This window comes from Pelodiscus sinensis, chromosome 2, assembly GCF_049634645.1.
Source record: "Pelodiscus sinensis isolate JC-2024 chromosome 2, ASM4963464v1, whole genome shotgun sequence".
In the NCBI taxonomy this organism is placed as follows: Eukaryota; Metazoa; Chordata; order Testudines; family Trionychidae; genus Pelodiscus; species Pelodiscus sinensis.
In genome coordinates this window covers 213,633,427-213,647,310 of record NC_134712.1, presented here as the reverse complement: position 1 = coordinate 213,647,310, position 13,884 = coordinate 213,633,427, and the positions used below count along the sequence as shown (strand labels likewise).

General features: G+C 41.5%; 1 protein-coding gene across 4 annotated transcripts in view; it reads right to left on the bottom strand.

Moving 5' to 3' along the window:
* Nucleotides 1-2,341: 2,341 nt before the first annotated feature.
* FAM133B (family with sequence similarity 133 member B) overlaps nt 2,342-13,884 on the bottom strand; it is a 32,193-nt gene continuing 20,650 nt past the window's right edge. Inside the window, exons 8-11 of one of the 4 annotated variants that reach the window (XM_075922370.1) lie at nt 12,560-12,607; nt 7,179-7,274; nt 5,287-5,338; nt 2,342-3,600 (exon numbers count right to left, since the gene is read on the bottom strand). In XM_075922370.1, the coding sequence (XP_075778485.1) occupies nt 3,596-3,600; nt 5,287-5,338; nt 7,179-7,274; nt 12,560-12,607 (201 nt within the window). In that variant the 3' untranslated portion in view covers nt 2,342-3,595. Of the gene's footprint in view, nt 3,649-5,286; nt 5,339-7,178; nt 7,275-12,559; nt 12,608-13,884 lie in introns of all 4 variants that reach the window. The other 3 variants (XM_075922368.1, XM_075922367.1, XM_075922369.1) reach the window with 3 other exon arrangements.

The following is a 13,884-nucleotide window of genomic DNA, read 5'->3' as shown; positions in this document are numbered from 1 at the left end:
GCCCGCGTCCTCTGGAGCAAGAAAAGCTGTTCCGCGTCTCCCTAGTCTGCTGGGGGGGAGAGGCCCCCACCAGACCAGGGAGACGCGGAGCAAAGCCACGGAGGACGCGGGCAGCGGGACAGCCCAGACGCGCCGCAGCTGTCCCACTGCCGGCGTCCTCCGAGGCTTTGCTCCCCGTCTCCCTGGTCTGCTGGGAGGAGGCCCCTCCCAGCAGACCAGGGGGACGCGGAGCAAAGCCGTGGAGGATGCGGGCGGGACCGCGGCGCGTCTTGGCGGTCCCGCCTCCCTGGTCTGCTGGGGGGGGGGCGCAGCTAGTGGGCCTCCCCCCCCCCCCAGCAGACCAGGCTTTTCTCGCCGACGACGCCTGGGGTAGAGCAGCTGCGGCGCTACCAGGTTGGTCCCGCAGCACTGCTCCTCGATGCTACTGGACCAACCCAGCAGCACCCCAGCTGCTCTGCCCCAGGTGTCCCCAAGTCAGCCGCTGCTGAAACTGACCAGCGGCTGACTACAGGAAGCCAGAGGCAGAGTTGCTCTGCCTCGGGCTTCCTGGAATCAGCCGCTGATCTATTTCAGCAGCAGCTGACTTGGGGACGCCTGGGGTAGAGCTGCTGGGGTGCTGCTGGGTTGGTCCCTGCAGCGCTGCGGGGACCTACCCGACAGCGCCCCAGATGCTCTGTTCCAGGCGTCCAAATTCAGCCGCTGTTGAAACTGATCAGCGGCTGATTCCAGGAAGCCCAGGGCAGAGCAACTCTGCCTTGGGCTTCCTGTAGTCAGCCGCTGGTCAGTTTCAGCTGCGGCTGAATCTGGATGCCAGTTCCGACTTACATACAAATTCAACTTAAGAACAAACCTACAGTCCCTATCTTGTACGTAACCCGGGGACTGCCTGTATATTATATGTAGCTGTGGCTACATTTGCTGGCAACACCCATATTGTGGTCTACTGAATGTACATGAGTTAAGAAAGCTACAATGCTTTGACTAGACCATATACTTGTATCAGGGTTTACAATCAATGTGAACTGTGCTCTTAAGTCACTTACACACTTTTGGAAAACCCCATCCATAGGAACATAATTTAAGGCTCCTGTTTTTTAAAAAAGTAGCTGATCTAAAAGTTCAGTACCTTCTCTAGTCTGGCACTCTTGAGACCTAACTGGTGCTGAACCAGAGAATCTTCTGAACCATGGAAGGTCAATATTGTCTAGCAAGTTTATGGGACAGTGGTAAACTTGGCCACACCTAGGATAAATGGACATCTGACCAACTAAAATTATGTTGGACCACGGATGTTTCTAGACCAGAAAGGTTCAACCTATATAATCTTTTAAAATATTGAAAGTCTAAATAATGTTTTTTCATTGTTAATACTGAAGCAATTTGATTTTGAAATGGTGAAGATTTCATACCACTAAATGTTTAATAAATATGCCATAGTAGTCCTGCTACTAATGTGCACACTTAATTTAACACCTAGGTAGTTCCAGTGAAAGAAATGGAACTATTTGTGAGTAAACTCACATACCTGCTCATGTGTTTGTGTTTCATTTTCTATTTTTTGTGTTTTGCCTACAGCAGTTTTATAAAATTCAAATAAGATTCCCTACCAGTGGTAGCATTTATAATTTAGTTAATTATAAATTTTAATCTAAAATTGCAATAGGATAAATTTTCAGATTAGTTTTTCAAAGCATCAAACCAGATTTAAATTATTTAATTCTGCCTGGAAGTCTTACATTTATTCACAACTATGATGAGAATGCAATGGTCTTAAAACGCAGCAATTTCACCTACCTGCAGCACGGATGGATTCATCAAGAACCATTTAAACAAGTTTTAATCTAGTAGTAAATAAGTCAGTTTTGTAAAATAAAATTTGGATGTTTTCAAGATCTTGCCTGAAATAGAAGTCAATTTGACTGAAGACTAGCAAAAATATTACTACACTTCTTAATTCCTGTTTATGATTTGCAAATTATTGTTTAAGAAAGGTGCTAACATTCTTAAGCAGCAGAAAACTGTTTTGCACTTCAATATTGTAGTTAAGATAGTTTGTAACTAGCACTCATGGGATTGAGACACAGGTTATTGGTTGATTCTATAGCAGAACATTTTAGAATAACATGGACATCCCTTAAAGGCAACAGCAGACCAAGCAACTGAGACAGTGAGAGAAGATGAGAGTATGTACTTGTATAAAACTGAAGTCCAAGGACAGTTTTCATTTTTGTGGTCGTTTTGTTAAATTATCAAATTTCTTTTGTTTTTGTTATTGAAGTAGCTGCAGGCGCAAGAAAAATAGGTCAATATGCATCAACATTACAAAGATACAAAGACAAACTTTTTAAAGAGTATCTTTTACTGAGATTCTGGCAGTAGTTTTATGTAACAAGACACATCTGCATAACAGGCCTGCCACTGAAGTTGCTTAGAGTAAAATCAGCTTCAATATGAAGCTGTTAGATATCAAAACCCTGCTTTTTACATGCTAAATATTTTCATCAAGTGTGCATTTTATCACAGCAAATGAACTTTAAGAATAAAGTAAATGCATACATGGAACTCCACACCTGGAACATAATTCATAAAAAAAATCACTAGTTACAACTGAATACCTCTATGTTATTTAAAAATGGTACAAAACATACAAAATAATTCTAAATATTCCAATGGCAATGCAAAAGAAAAAAGCTACCAGTGTTTGTCAAAAATGTTCAGTTAAACTCAAAATTATTTAAAAGATGTAATGCATATTAATAGCACAGTATTCAGCATCATTTCAATGAAATGGAGGTAAAGTCTTACATTTTTGGATGTCAAGTTATGCTGCAAAGTGTCACTGCTCTTAAAGTAGTACATGCTGGAGGCCCAGAATTGTTTATTCAGGAAAAACCTGCTGATACCAGTTCTGATCTCCGTAGGAAATATAGCTGTTGTACTGTTAAAATAGAGTTTGCAAGGCTCAAAACTGCCCTAATTAAGCTAGCCAAAATGGTAACACTTCCAAAAGAAAATAAAGGGCAAAATTTTCATAAATACCTTTACAAAAGTAACCCTTAAAATTGGTACTATTCTATTTCCATTTCATAAACAGCACTAGTGGTCACCAAGTATCAATAGTCTTGTTGCATTATTTTCCTCTTCAAGATGAATTTATTTCTGCAGATTAGGCTATATTATTAACTTGTTAAAACACTATTTTTATTACCTAAAAGGGGTTGCATTCTATTCCCTAATATTTAACAGATTAGCTGGACCACCCTCTCTTATGATTTTAAATTAACACTGGCTACTGTAATTTTTTAAAAAAACTGTACCCTGGGTATTAAGCAGCAGGCAACAATAATGGACTTTTTGAGCACAGTGGCACCTGGCTGGCTACTGAAAGTCTAGTAATAGTTCTAAAATACAGGAAAACTCATGCAGTGTGGTAACGTTTGTGATAATTTTCACAGTTGAAGTTTCCTTTAGTCATTGCACTTTTGTTGAAGGGACAGGTTTGATTTTTAAGTGTTATTCTGAATCTGAACTTGAACCAGCTGTCTTCTTTTTCTTCTTTTTCCCATGTTTCTTGTGCTTCTTTCTCTTTTTTGTTTTATCCTTTAAAACAGTTCAATAATGTCAGTTACTTCATAAGCCAAAACACATCTATTAAAAGTCAGTTAAGGAAGTGGTATAAGAACTTTGAAAGGGTGCTTGTCCAAAATATTTCAGATAAGATTACTAGCATAGTTATATCGTATAAAACATAATAAAAATACTATGAATGATTTTTTAAAGTTAAAACAAAAAACAGGACTATGTAGCACTTTAAAGACTAACAAGATGGTTTATTAGGTGATGAGCTTTCGTGGGCCCGACCCACTTCCTGAGATCAAATAGTGGAAGAAAATTGTCACAACCATATATACCAAAGGATACAATTAAAAAAATGAACACATATGAAAAGGACAAATCAAATTTCAGAACAGAAGGCGGATGGGGGGGGGGGGCGAGGTAAATATCTGAGAGCTAATGATATTAGAGGTGATATTAGAGGCTACATAGTCCTGTTTTTTGTTTCAGCTACACCAGACTAACATGGCTACATTTCTATCACTATTTTTAAAGTTAGTTCTTTTTTGATCTGGAAAGAGATCTGGAATAGCCATCGTCTCTATTGTGCTTCCCAATCTTTTAAGTCACACAAACACTGGATGAATTTTTGAGACATCATTAAGATAAATGGGGGCTTGAGATGCAAATGACATTTTGCATATTTGTGAAAGAACTGGATAGGAAGCCCTATGTAATCACATTTTAGTTATATTTCCCCATTCCAGAAAAAGTAAAATAAGCTGTATTAGGCTCCAGTTTCCACAACTTATGCCTCGTTTAATTTGAAAAAATGTAAGAGCTCAATTGTGAAAACCCTTATACAGTCAAAGAAAGGCTGCAGGATTAGGACCTAAATTTAATACTCTACATTCAGAAACACATAGGCTAACAGGACAACCCTTTTATCTTTAGTCAGGCAGAATAGAAAGCCCAGCATTGGTAACCCTCCTGCTGAGAGGGGAGCAGACAATCTGTGGGAGGAGAGCTGCAGGGGCAGAGGCTTTGAGGACACAGCGTTTGCCAACTCTCCCAGACCAGACACCACTTGCTGCAATGGTGGCTGATCTGTCTGGTCCAGGAGAGTAGGCAGCATGAGCAAGGCAAGCCAGGGAGTCTCACCTCCAGCCTCAGGGAGAGAGTGGGAAGTATGGGTGGAAATGGAAGGGCGGAGGGGGAGGTGGCGGCAAAGGACTCAGGAGGAGCAGAGGGTAATAGTGCAGGCAGTCAGAGAGAAGTGGTGTTTTGAAGAGTAAACCATCGCTTCTCACCAGCTGCCAGGTTGCCCCGTGTTCCTTTTGAGAACTCCAGCCTGCGCTCATGCTGCTCACTGCCACCTGGTGAGCAGAGCAGGGTCTGCAGGAGAGTTGAGGGGGAAGGATAGGTCTGGGGCCACTGGAGCCCATATGCAGCACATGGCTGCATAGGACATCATGACATTTGGGGTGTTTTGTGTATCAGTAGGGATAGCCCTGAATAAAGCACCAAATTCTGTTCTCGGGTGCACTGAGGTAAAAGCCAAGGAGCTTCCAGAAATAAATTGAGTTATTCTTAATTTACAATTGGGTATTTGAGAGTAGAGTTTTCCATAAAATGTTCAACTTTGTAAAGGGTATTGTCCAACACTACAGAAGTACATGCTAATTTCTCATGTAGTTAATACATTTTCTAAATTAATAATAAGAATGATACTTGCTGTTACTTTCTCTCTTTCTTCACTGTTTTTTTTCTTTTTCGCTTGTACCTAAAAAAAAATTAATAAGATTTTATGGCAGAACAATATTTTCAAACATACCTTGTAAGTAAAAGATTTAGCTTTGGTTATAAAACATGACGGCAAAAAATGGTACAGCATACAATGTTATAACAATGTAAAGAAATACATTGGCATAACCGTGCTATTTTCTGCAAATCACTCTACCCAGTAACTGATGGGGTTGGAAATAAAAAGTGCTGAGTACTTTCAAGGAAACAATTGTCTCTCTACTTATAAGATATAGCATTGCAGGGAATTATCATGTAGATGCAAGCATAGTCTGACATTCTATATGGAAAACATGGTAGATAAAACCGACAATTTAAATAAAATCAAAATTTAAATTTTAAATTAAATACAGGTTTATATTTTGAAAAACTGAATTTGAAATTTACTTCTGAAATTATGACAACCTATTTTGGACTAAACTTACTATAACCTATCAAAATTATTTAAATTAAAAATATTATTATTAAGCAGTACACACTTTCTGCTGAAGTTTGAAAGACAGTCATACTAACTGAACAGGAGGAAAATCACTAAGTACCTGGAACTAGAATTTCCTGAAATGCTAAACCAGCTTTTGACAGTGGTAGCCACTTCTGCAAGTGCAAAGAGAATATTTTTGTCCTTTCAGTTTATTTCATTTCAAAGAACTGTTGATTCAAAGTTAAGAAACCAGCTGGGAGTTGAAAAAGCTTGCTCTCCTCTTCCAAGCTCTGAATAAAAGCTAAGATTGAGAGGATGAGATCTACTAGTTCTACAATAATAAAGGGCACATTGTCCAGAAACAAATCACTAACTACTGATATTTCCATTGTTTAATACATCAGTTTTAAGTACAAAACACGTTTTGATTAAAAGAATCAATATTAACCAACATCTATCTAGTAAGTGCCTCATTCACTATTTTTGTTAATAATAATAAAAATGTAAAAATTAAGATTCCAATAAATGAAAGGTAAGCTACATAACTGCTTTAATAAATGTGTATCACTATAGTATATCCTAAGAGGCACCACACTTAGGCTATGTCTACACTACGAGTTTTTGCCAGAAGAGGATATGCCAATGAAGCGCTGATTAGCATATTGTCACACTTCATTTGCATAATCTCCTCCGATGCCTTTTTGCGCAAAAACCTCTTGTGCAAAAGGCATCGGAGGATGCAAATAAAGTGTGACAGTATGCTAATCAGCACTTCATTGGCATTGCCTCTTCTGGCAAAAACTCGTAATGTAGATATAGCCTTAGTGTAAAGGCTAAATTAGGTGTAAATCAGCATGTTTTAATGGTCATCAAGTAACAAAAATAAAACTAAGAAAATAGGAAGTACAAAAGCAAAATAGTGAAAACTATTAAAATCAAGGTTTCCTGCTTGCTGACATAAATCATATTTAAAATCAGTTACTACAAGTAGTTGATTTAAAAGAATCCACCCTGATGAAAAGGATCTCAATATTAGTACTGGGTCTAAAGTCAGATAGAACCTCTTGATTTAAAAAACAAACATTGTAAATGTAATCAGTGTTCAGTGGTAAATAACAGTTGAAGTGAGATGGAAATACCCCATCTTTCTTCACACACTAATGAAATGACAATCCCATAAACCATCAATATGTCAAGCATATAATGGGATGCTAGTGAATATTGTGGTATTCAGAAGCAGTTGTAATATTAACAAAATAATTCAAATTAATCATTAAGTGGAAAATGTTCTAACAAATTGCAAGAGTCTTATTAAAAAGATTGGTGTCGTTTATGCATATTTAATTTACCAAATATACTTTTTAAAAATTTGAAATCTAGGTTATATTCTCATACTAACCTCCTCTGTAGGATCTGATTCTGATAAGGATTCAGATGATAAAGGTCCATTAGTACGATCAATTTTCTTCCTTTTCCTACTAAGGCTTTTGTTGTCCTACACAAAATAAAACAGATAAGCATTGTGTTTGTTGGAAAAGTACAGCCTTCAAAATACTACAACAAAGATTGCAACTTCAATGTTTCATTTAAATTATGTAATCATAGATATGAGGGGTAGAAAAGAAGTTATTTAGTCCTCTACCCTCCCCCATACAGGCATAATTAAGTATATCTAGAATATAAATGCCAAATATTCTTGATGTTATTAAAACACATTTTGAACAACTCAAATAATTATGCATCAGCACCAAGAAACTGAATGCAGTAATCAATGCCACCCTTTAAAAATCCTCAAGAGATTCCTAGTAGACATGAATTTTTTGATACTGCTTAGTTTCATTGCATAATTACTACACTTATATAAACTTAAAAACCAACAAAAGGTCTGATAGTGGAAATATTGCTATATATTTAAAAATACTTAAAATACAAATGATATAGTATAATAATAATTTAAAATATAATATGTTGCACAAATTCAAATGAAAGTGAGATGCAAACTATTTAGTACATTTAAATAAATATGTATGTACAGTAAACTTCTGATAATCCGGCACCTTTAGGACCCAAGGGGTGCCGGATTATCAAATATGCCGGACTATCGGAAGGGGGAGCTATGAAGGGTCTGGCCCCAGACCCCTCACAGCCCCCCCCTTCCGATAGTCCGGCTCTGCCCCAGGCGTCCCTGATTCAACCGCTGCTGGTCAGTTTCAGCAGCGGCTGAATCGGGGACGCCTACAGCAGAGCAGCTGGAGTTCTGCCTTGGCGCGGCGAGACCAACCTGGCAGTACCCCAGCTGCTCTTGGGGACGCCTGGGGCACAGCAGCTGGGGTGCTGTCAGGTTGGTCCGGCAGCGCCGCTCCTCGGCGCTACTGGACCAACCCAGGAGCACCCAGCTGCTCTTCCCCAGGTGTCCACAAGTCAGCCGCTGTTGAAACTGATCCATGGCTGACTCCAGGAAGCCCGAGGCAGAGCTGCTCTGCCCCGGGCTTCCTGGAGTCAACCGCTGGTCAGTTTCAACAGCAGCTGAATCGGGGACAGCTGGGGTGCTGCCCGGTTGGTCCCGCAGCCCCGAGGGGCAGCGCCACAGGACCTACCTGGCAGCACTCCAGCTGCTCTGCCCCCAGCTTCCCCGATTCAGCCGCTGGTCAGTTTTAGCAGCGGCTGAATCGGGAAAGTTGGGGGCAGAGCAGCTCCAATGGTCCGGCTGCCCGGAGCACTTCCGGATTCCTGATGGTGCCGGACCATCAGGAGTGCCGGACCATCAGATGCCGGACCATCAGAGTTTTACTGTATACTGTACAGAATAAGCTCTTCTGCTTGTGCTACTACCAAAAGTACAATTCCCCCAGAGACCCAACTGCGAACTGCAGCAGTTCAATACCAGCCTGCAGCTATAATATTAAGTTTTAAAAATGTATTTTAAAAATAAAGTTGAGATCCTTCCGAAATTGATAACACTGGTCATACATGTCCAGGCCAAATTTATATTTGCACTGGGTCAGACAAATGGAATTTTGCAAAGCTTCCTCCTTTCACCCACCTCTTCCAAATCAGGAAGGGGAAAGGAAGATCCCTTGCTAAGGGCTAGGAAGTGAAAAGGATGATCATTTGCTCTCTATACTCCTCTATGGTGGCTCAGAGACTCAGTAGTGTTGGTTACTTCCATCTAATGAAATAAGGAGATAGAGTAGATTCTATAGGTACTGAAGAAATGGTACTGCAAGTGAAACAGCCGGGATGACAGGTACTGAAATAAGAGAAAATGGAGATGTGTTGCAGCATAAGCCTAACCAAACTGAATGACAACATTTTTGTCCTTCACAGGCATTTAAAAAAGCTCCAGCCCCAGCAAAAGACAAATATTTTGCACTAGCAAGTGGCAGTGTAAATGACTAGTTGTCTGCACAAGTGCTTTCCTATCAATAATGTGAACCCTGCGTTAGTGGGTGAAAGTATTTTGTCAGCAGAAGTGCAGACAAACAGCAATTATACAGCCCAACTTAGCAACACAGCCGTGTTACTAAAAGCTGTGTAGTACACACAAAGCCTGATTGGTGGTGAGTGCAACACAGAGACCTGTTGGCAAAGGATCCTAGGTTCTTTGTAAACAGCTCTCCTCAGACCTGACAAATCCACTACAGCAAACACATCTTACAGGATATTTATCCATAAAGAGTAACACGGAAGGTATCTACAGAAAGCTCATAATTTGTCAAGACTCAATCATTGAGAGATGTATTTATAGATTAATGTATTAATCATGTATTTAAGGAATAATGCATTTATACTGAAAGTATAGTCTAAGGATTTGAGGTATGTGTTCACCTGCATTTTGATTGACAAAACTTTTGTCATTCATGGGTGTTTAACCACCCTACAAGGAATGTGAATGGCTTAGCATCGCCCTTACCAGGTGACACTTAACAGTCACGTTTAACTGGCAGCCTGGCTGGGCTGGTGCAGCCCCCTGCTTGACACTGGCTTGGCCTGGCCGGAACAGCCCTTGCCTGCAGCGGGAGTTGGGGCTGGGCCTACCACACCATGCCCACCTCCATGTAAATGAAAAAAACTTAAACAACAACAAATAGTCTAAAAGCACCTTAAAGACTAACAAAGCATGTATGGTATCATGAGCTTTTGAGGGCACAACCCACTTCTTCAGATGTCTGGAGAACCATTTATGTGGTTAACCGATTAAACAGAACATTTAACCAGCTAATTGATTATGAATCGTGTAGACATACCCCCAGTGGAGCAGAACTTAGGTTTAGTTTACACTGGCGATTGAGCAACAACTTTGTCATTTGTTATACTTTGTTGGTAGCACACAGCCAGTGGGAGATTTGTGTCAGCAAAAGTCATGGTAAATAGTGTTTACACTGCCTGACTTTTAGCCACCTGTGCTAACACAATCATGTCCCTATGTTTCTCCTTGATCCACTCAAGTACAAAGGAATTATCAGCTCTCCCTAGTCTATTGTGGTAGAGTCAATACCATTAGGGACAACGAGAAACAATCAAAACCACTTAAAAGGTACAAGAAACTATGAGGCAAGGGTTCACCCTTTCTGTGACTAGAAATAAATCTGTTTTCAATATAACAGAGTGTAGGAAAAGGCACTCTGTAAACTCCTGACACACAGAAATGCATGAATCCTAATTCTTGAGAAGCCAATGTACTGTGCTTTGGAGGGCAAAAACTACTGATAAGTGTAGAGCCAGGGTGGTGGTGTATAATTTTGTTTTGTATTTTAAGTACTTATTTCCATCACACTCTCATTTCTCTTTAAATCTTTATTCTGTTTTATTTTAAGTCCTCACATGTGCTGTGTCATTTACAGAAGCAGTAGTTTATGCTAATGTTGTTAAACTGGGGTATGCTTTATCTTTGTGGCAGAGGATCTAGAAATTCTCAAAGTAGTCAGTGGTAGGGCTGGATATCACAGGGAAACAATTCAAAGGAATTTGGAGACTGAGGTGCTCCTACTGTAAACCTGACCCACGAAGGAAGGACTAATATAAGGCCAGAGGAGTGCGCTGAGTGGTTGAAGGGCTGGTAGTGTTGGGGAGCTGACACCGAGATACCAGAAGACAGACATCTCCTCTCTGGTGGCCAGAGCTAAAAAGGTGAACTCACAATCCTCATCACAAATTAGATGTAAGCAGGATCTGAAGGAATGCTTCTATTTCAGCTAGTTGGAATGGGAGAGAAACCCCTGGATGTGTATCTATGTGAATACGGAGGGAGAACCGTGTTAGTCTGCAACTTTAAAAATGAGTAATCTTGTGGCTCTAATCTTTGAGACTAACTAAACTAACTAACTAACTAACTACACACACACACACACACACACACACACACACACAAATCAATACTTCTATGGGTAAAACCTACTTCCTCTGCTCATCTGTGGGTTTTGCCCACTAATGTTCAAGATACTACATATTATATATATTTGTATGAAATGTAGGGATAGCTAAAATATCATTACCAATATTTGTAATTTAAATTGTTCCAAATGAAAGGACCCACAGTTAGCAGAAATAATTTTGCTAATGCAGGGAGTCAGCTCTCTGAGAGGTAAGGGGTGAGGGAAGGTTATTTTAGACAGGAGGCTATAATAGCTTCCCCTTGCCTGGTCTGGTTTGACCTGTTCCTCCCAACTGTTCAAAGAACAGAGCTAAATGGGCATCATTAGGCACCCTTTTTGTTATGCTAATTGTGTTGGAGTTGTGCTTCTTCTACCCTGCTTGCTAACTTGAAATCACTGGAAGCTGAAATCACTTGACACTGATGGGTAAAAGTCAGAGCCAAGAAGTGGATGACAGTGGATAGTGAGAGCCAGAAGGGCGGCGTCAGAGAGGTGCAACAAGCAGCCAACGGGACGGCAGGGGAAAGCACTGAGCAGGCAGATGGCAAGTAACCAGCAGGGTGAATAAGATGCCTCTTTACCTCCCTCCACTTAGGATGGGAGATGCACTCTGCAGATGCACCTCTGAACTCTGGATCTGCTCTGACCAAGAACAGTCACTGTGAGTAGGGTGCAGAGAAGTGCTGAGCATGTGAAAGGGACATTTAGATTGCTGGACTTAAGAACCTAAGAGGAAAAGGATATTGCCCAACCTACTTGGGATGGGACTATTACTTTTGTTTATGAACTCTGTGTTTTCCAAAATTAATGCCAAACTAATTTCCTCCCTTTTATTAAAAGTACATTTTCTTTGCTCAGAGTCTGTGCTTGCAAAGTGGGGAAGCATTCCTTTCAGAGGCACCGGGGGGCGGGGTGTGAATTTTCCAGGTTATTGGGTGGAGGCTTGAGTCAATTCTGTGTAGGATAGATGGAAAGGAATACCTAGATATTGAAACTGGCCTTTGCTGTTTCTGGCTCCACCTGGCAGAAGGTTTACATAAGAAACAACACAACAAACAAACAACAACAACAAAAAGAGAGGAAAGGCCACCAGAAAGCCAGTCATTTGTCCTTGAATTAATCCTATTTGCTTGAATAAGTCTGCAAATTTCAACATAACGAGCAATTTTTGCATTCATCAGCTGGGACCAGATCTTCATTACAGCTCAGCAGCCATCAGCTCCCAGTGGCAGCATTTATTTAAATAGAAGCTGAGGACCTTTAAAAATTTGGCCTCGGATGTACAAATATAGGTTCGTTACTGCCATACATACAACATTTTTGTCTATCTAAAAATGTGGTCCTTTGTCTATGTTTGCATAAAATTCAGTTTTGAGAAACGTGAAAAATAAAAATCTACTTTTACCTTTTCTCTTTCATGTTCTTCCCTTGATTTTTTCTTTTTTGTGCTGTCCTAAAGAGAAGGTGAAAATAATTAAAATTCACATAATGGTCTCAGCACAGAATGATATGACTTACAACAGAATCTTGACCAGAAATCATTTACTGTATAAAAGGGCTTACATTTCAAAGCTGATATGTTTGTTCTGGGTTAGAATGCTAACAAATTGCTCTGAGATATTTTATCTAGCAGTTCACATGATTATTTTATAAAATACACCATTTTGGTCCTTGCTCTGCAGTATGCAAAGACAATGCTCTCTCTCATATGCCTGTGGAGAATCAAGGAATAAAATGCTGCTCTGCAGAACCTGTAGATAATTTGTGTGAAGAACGCTCTTCCTAAGAACCTTAAACAAAACACCCTACCATTGCAGAGTAGACATGCATTGGGAGATAAGAGAGTCCTTTCGGAAATCTATGGGACAGATAAAAGTATGGTGACCATTTTTTCTGAACCAAAAATGGGGTCACATTAGTCAGACCCTGAACCCTTAGGCCCTGCCTACCTGTCACAGGAAGTCCCACTCCTGGTAGTATTTGTGGGGTTAAGGTAGACACATGACAAAGTACAGGCAGTCCCCGGGTTACGTACAAGATAGGGACTGTAGGTTTGTTCTTAAGTTGAATTTGTATGTAAGTCGGAACTGACGTCCAGATTCAGCCGCTGCTGAAACTGACCAGCAGCTGACTACAGGAAGCCCGAGGCAGAGTTGCTCTGCCCTGGGCTTCCTGGAATCAGCCACTGATCAGTTTCAACAGCAGCTGAATTTGGACACCTGGGACAGAGCAGCTGGGGCGCTGCCGGGTAGGTCCCCGCAGCGCCGCACCTCAGCGCTGCGGGGACCAACCCGGCAGCACCCCAGCTGCTCTACCCCAGGTGTCCCCAAGTCAGCCGCTGCTGAAACTGATCAGCGGCTGATTCCAGGAAGCCGGGGCAGAGCAACTCTGCCTCGGGCTTCCTGTAGTCAGCCGCTGGTCAGTTTCAGCAGCAGCTGACTTGCGGACGCCTGGGGCAGAGCAGCTGGGATGCTGCCGGGTTGGTCCAGTAGCGCCGAGGAGCGGCGCTGCGGGACCAACCCGGCAGCGCCCCAGCTGCTCTACCCCAGGCGTCGTCGGCGAGAAAAGCCTGGTCTGCTGGGGCTGGGGGGCACGCACTAGCTGCGCGCTCCCCCCCCCCAGCAGACCAGGGAGACACGGGTGGCGGGACTGCCGAGACGCGCCGCGGTCCCGCCCGCATCCTCCGAGGCTTTGCTCCCTGTCTCCCTGGTGTGCTGGGGGAGGCTTCCC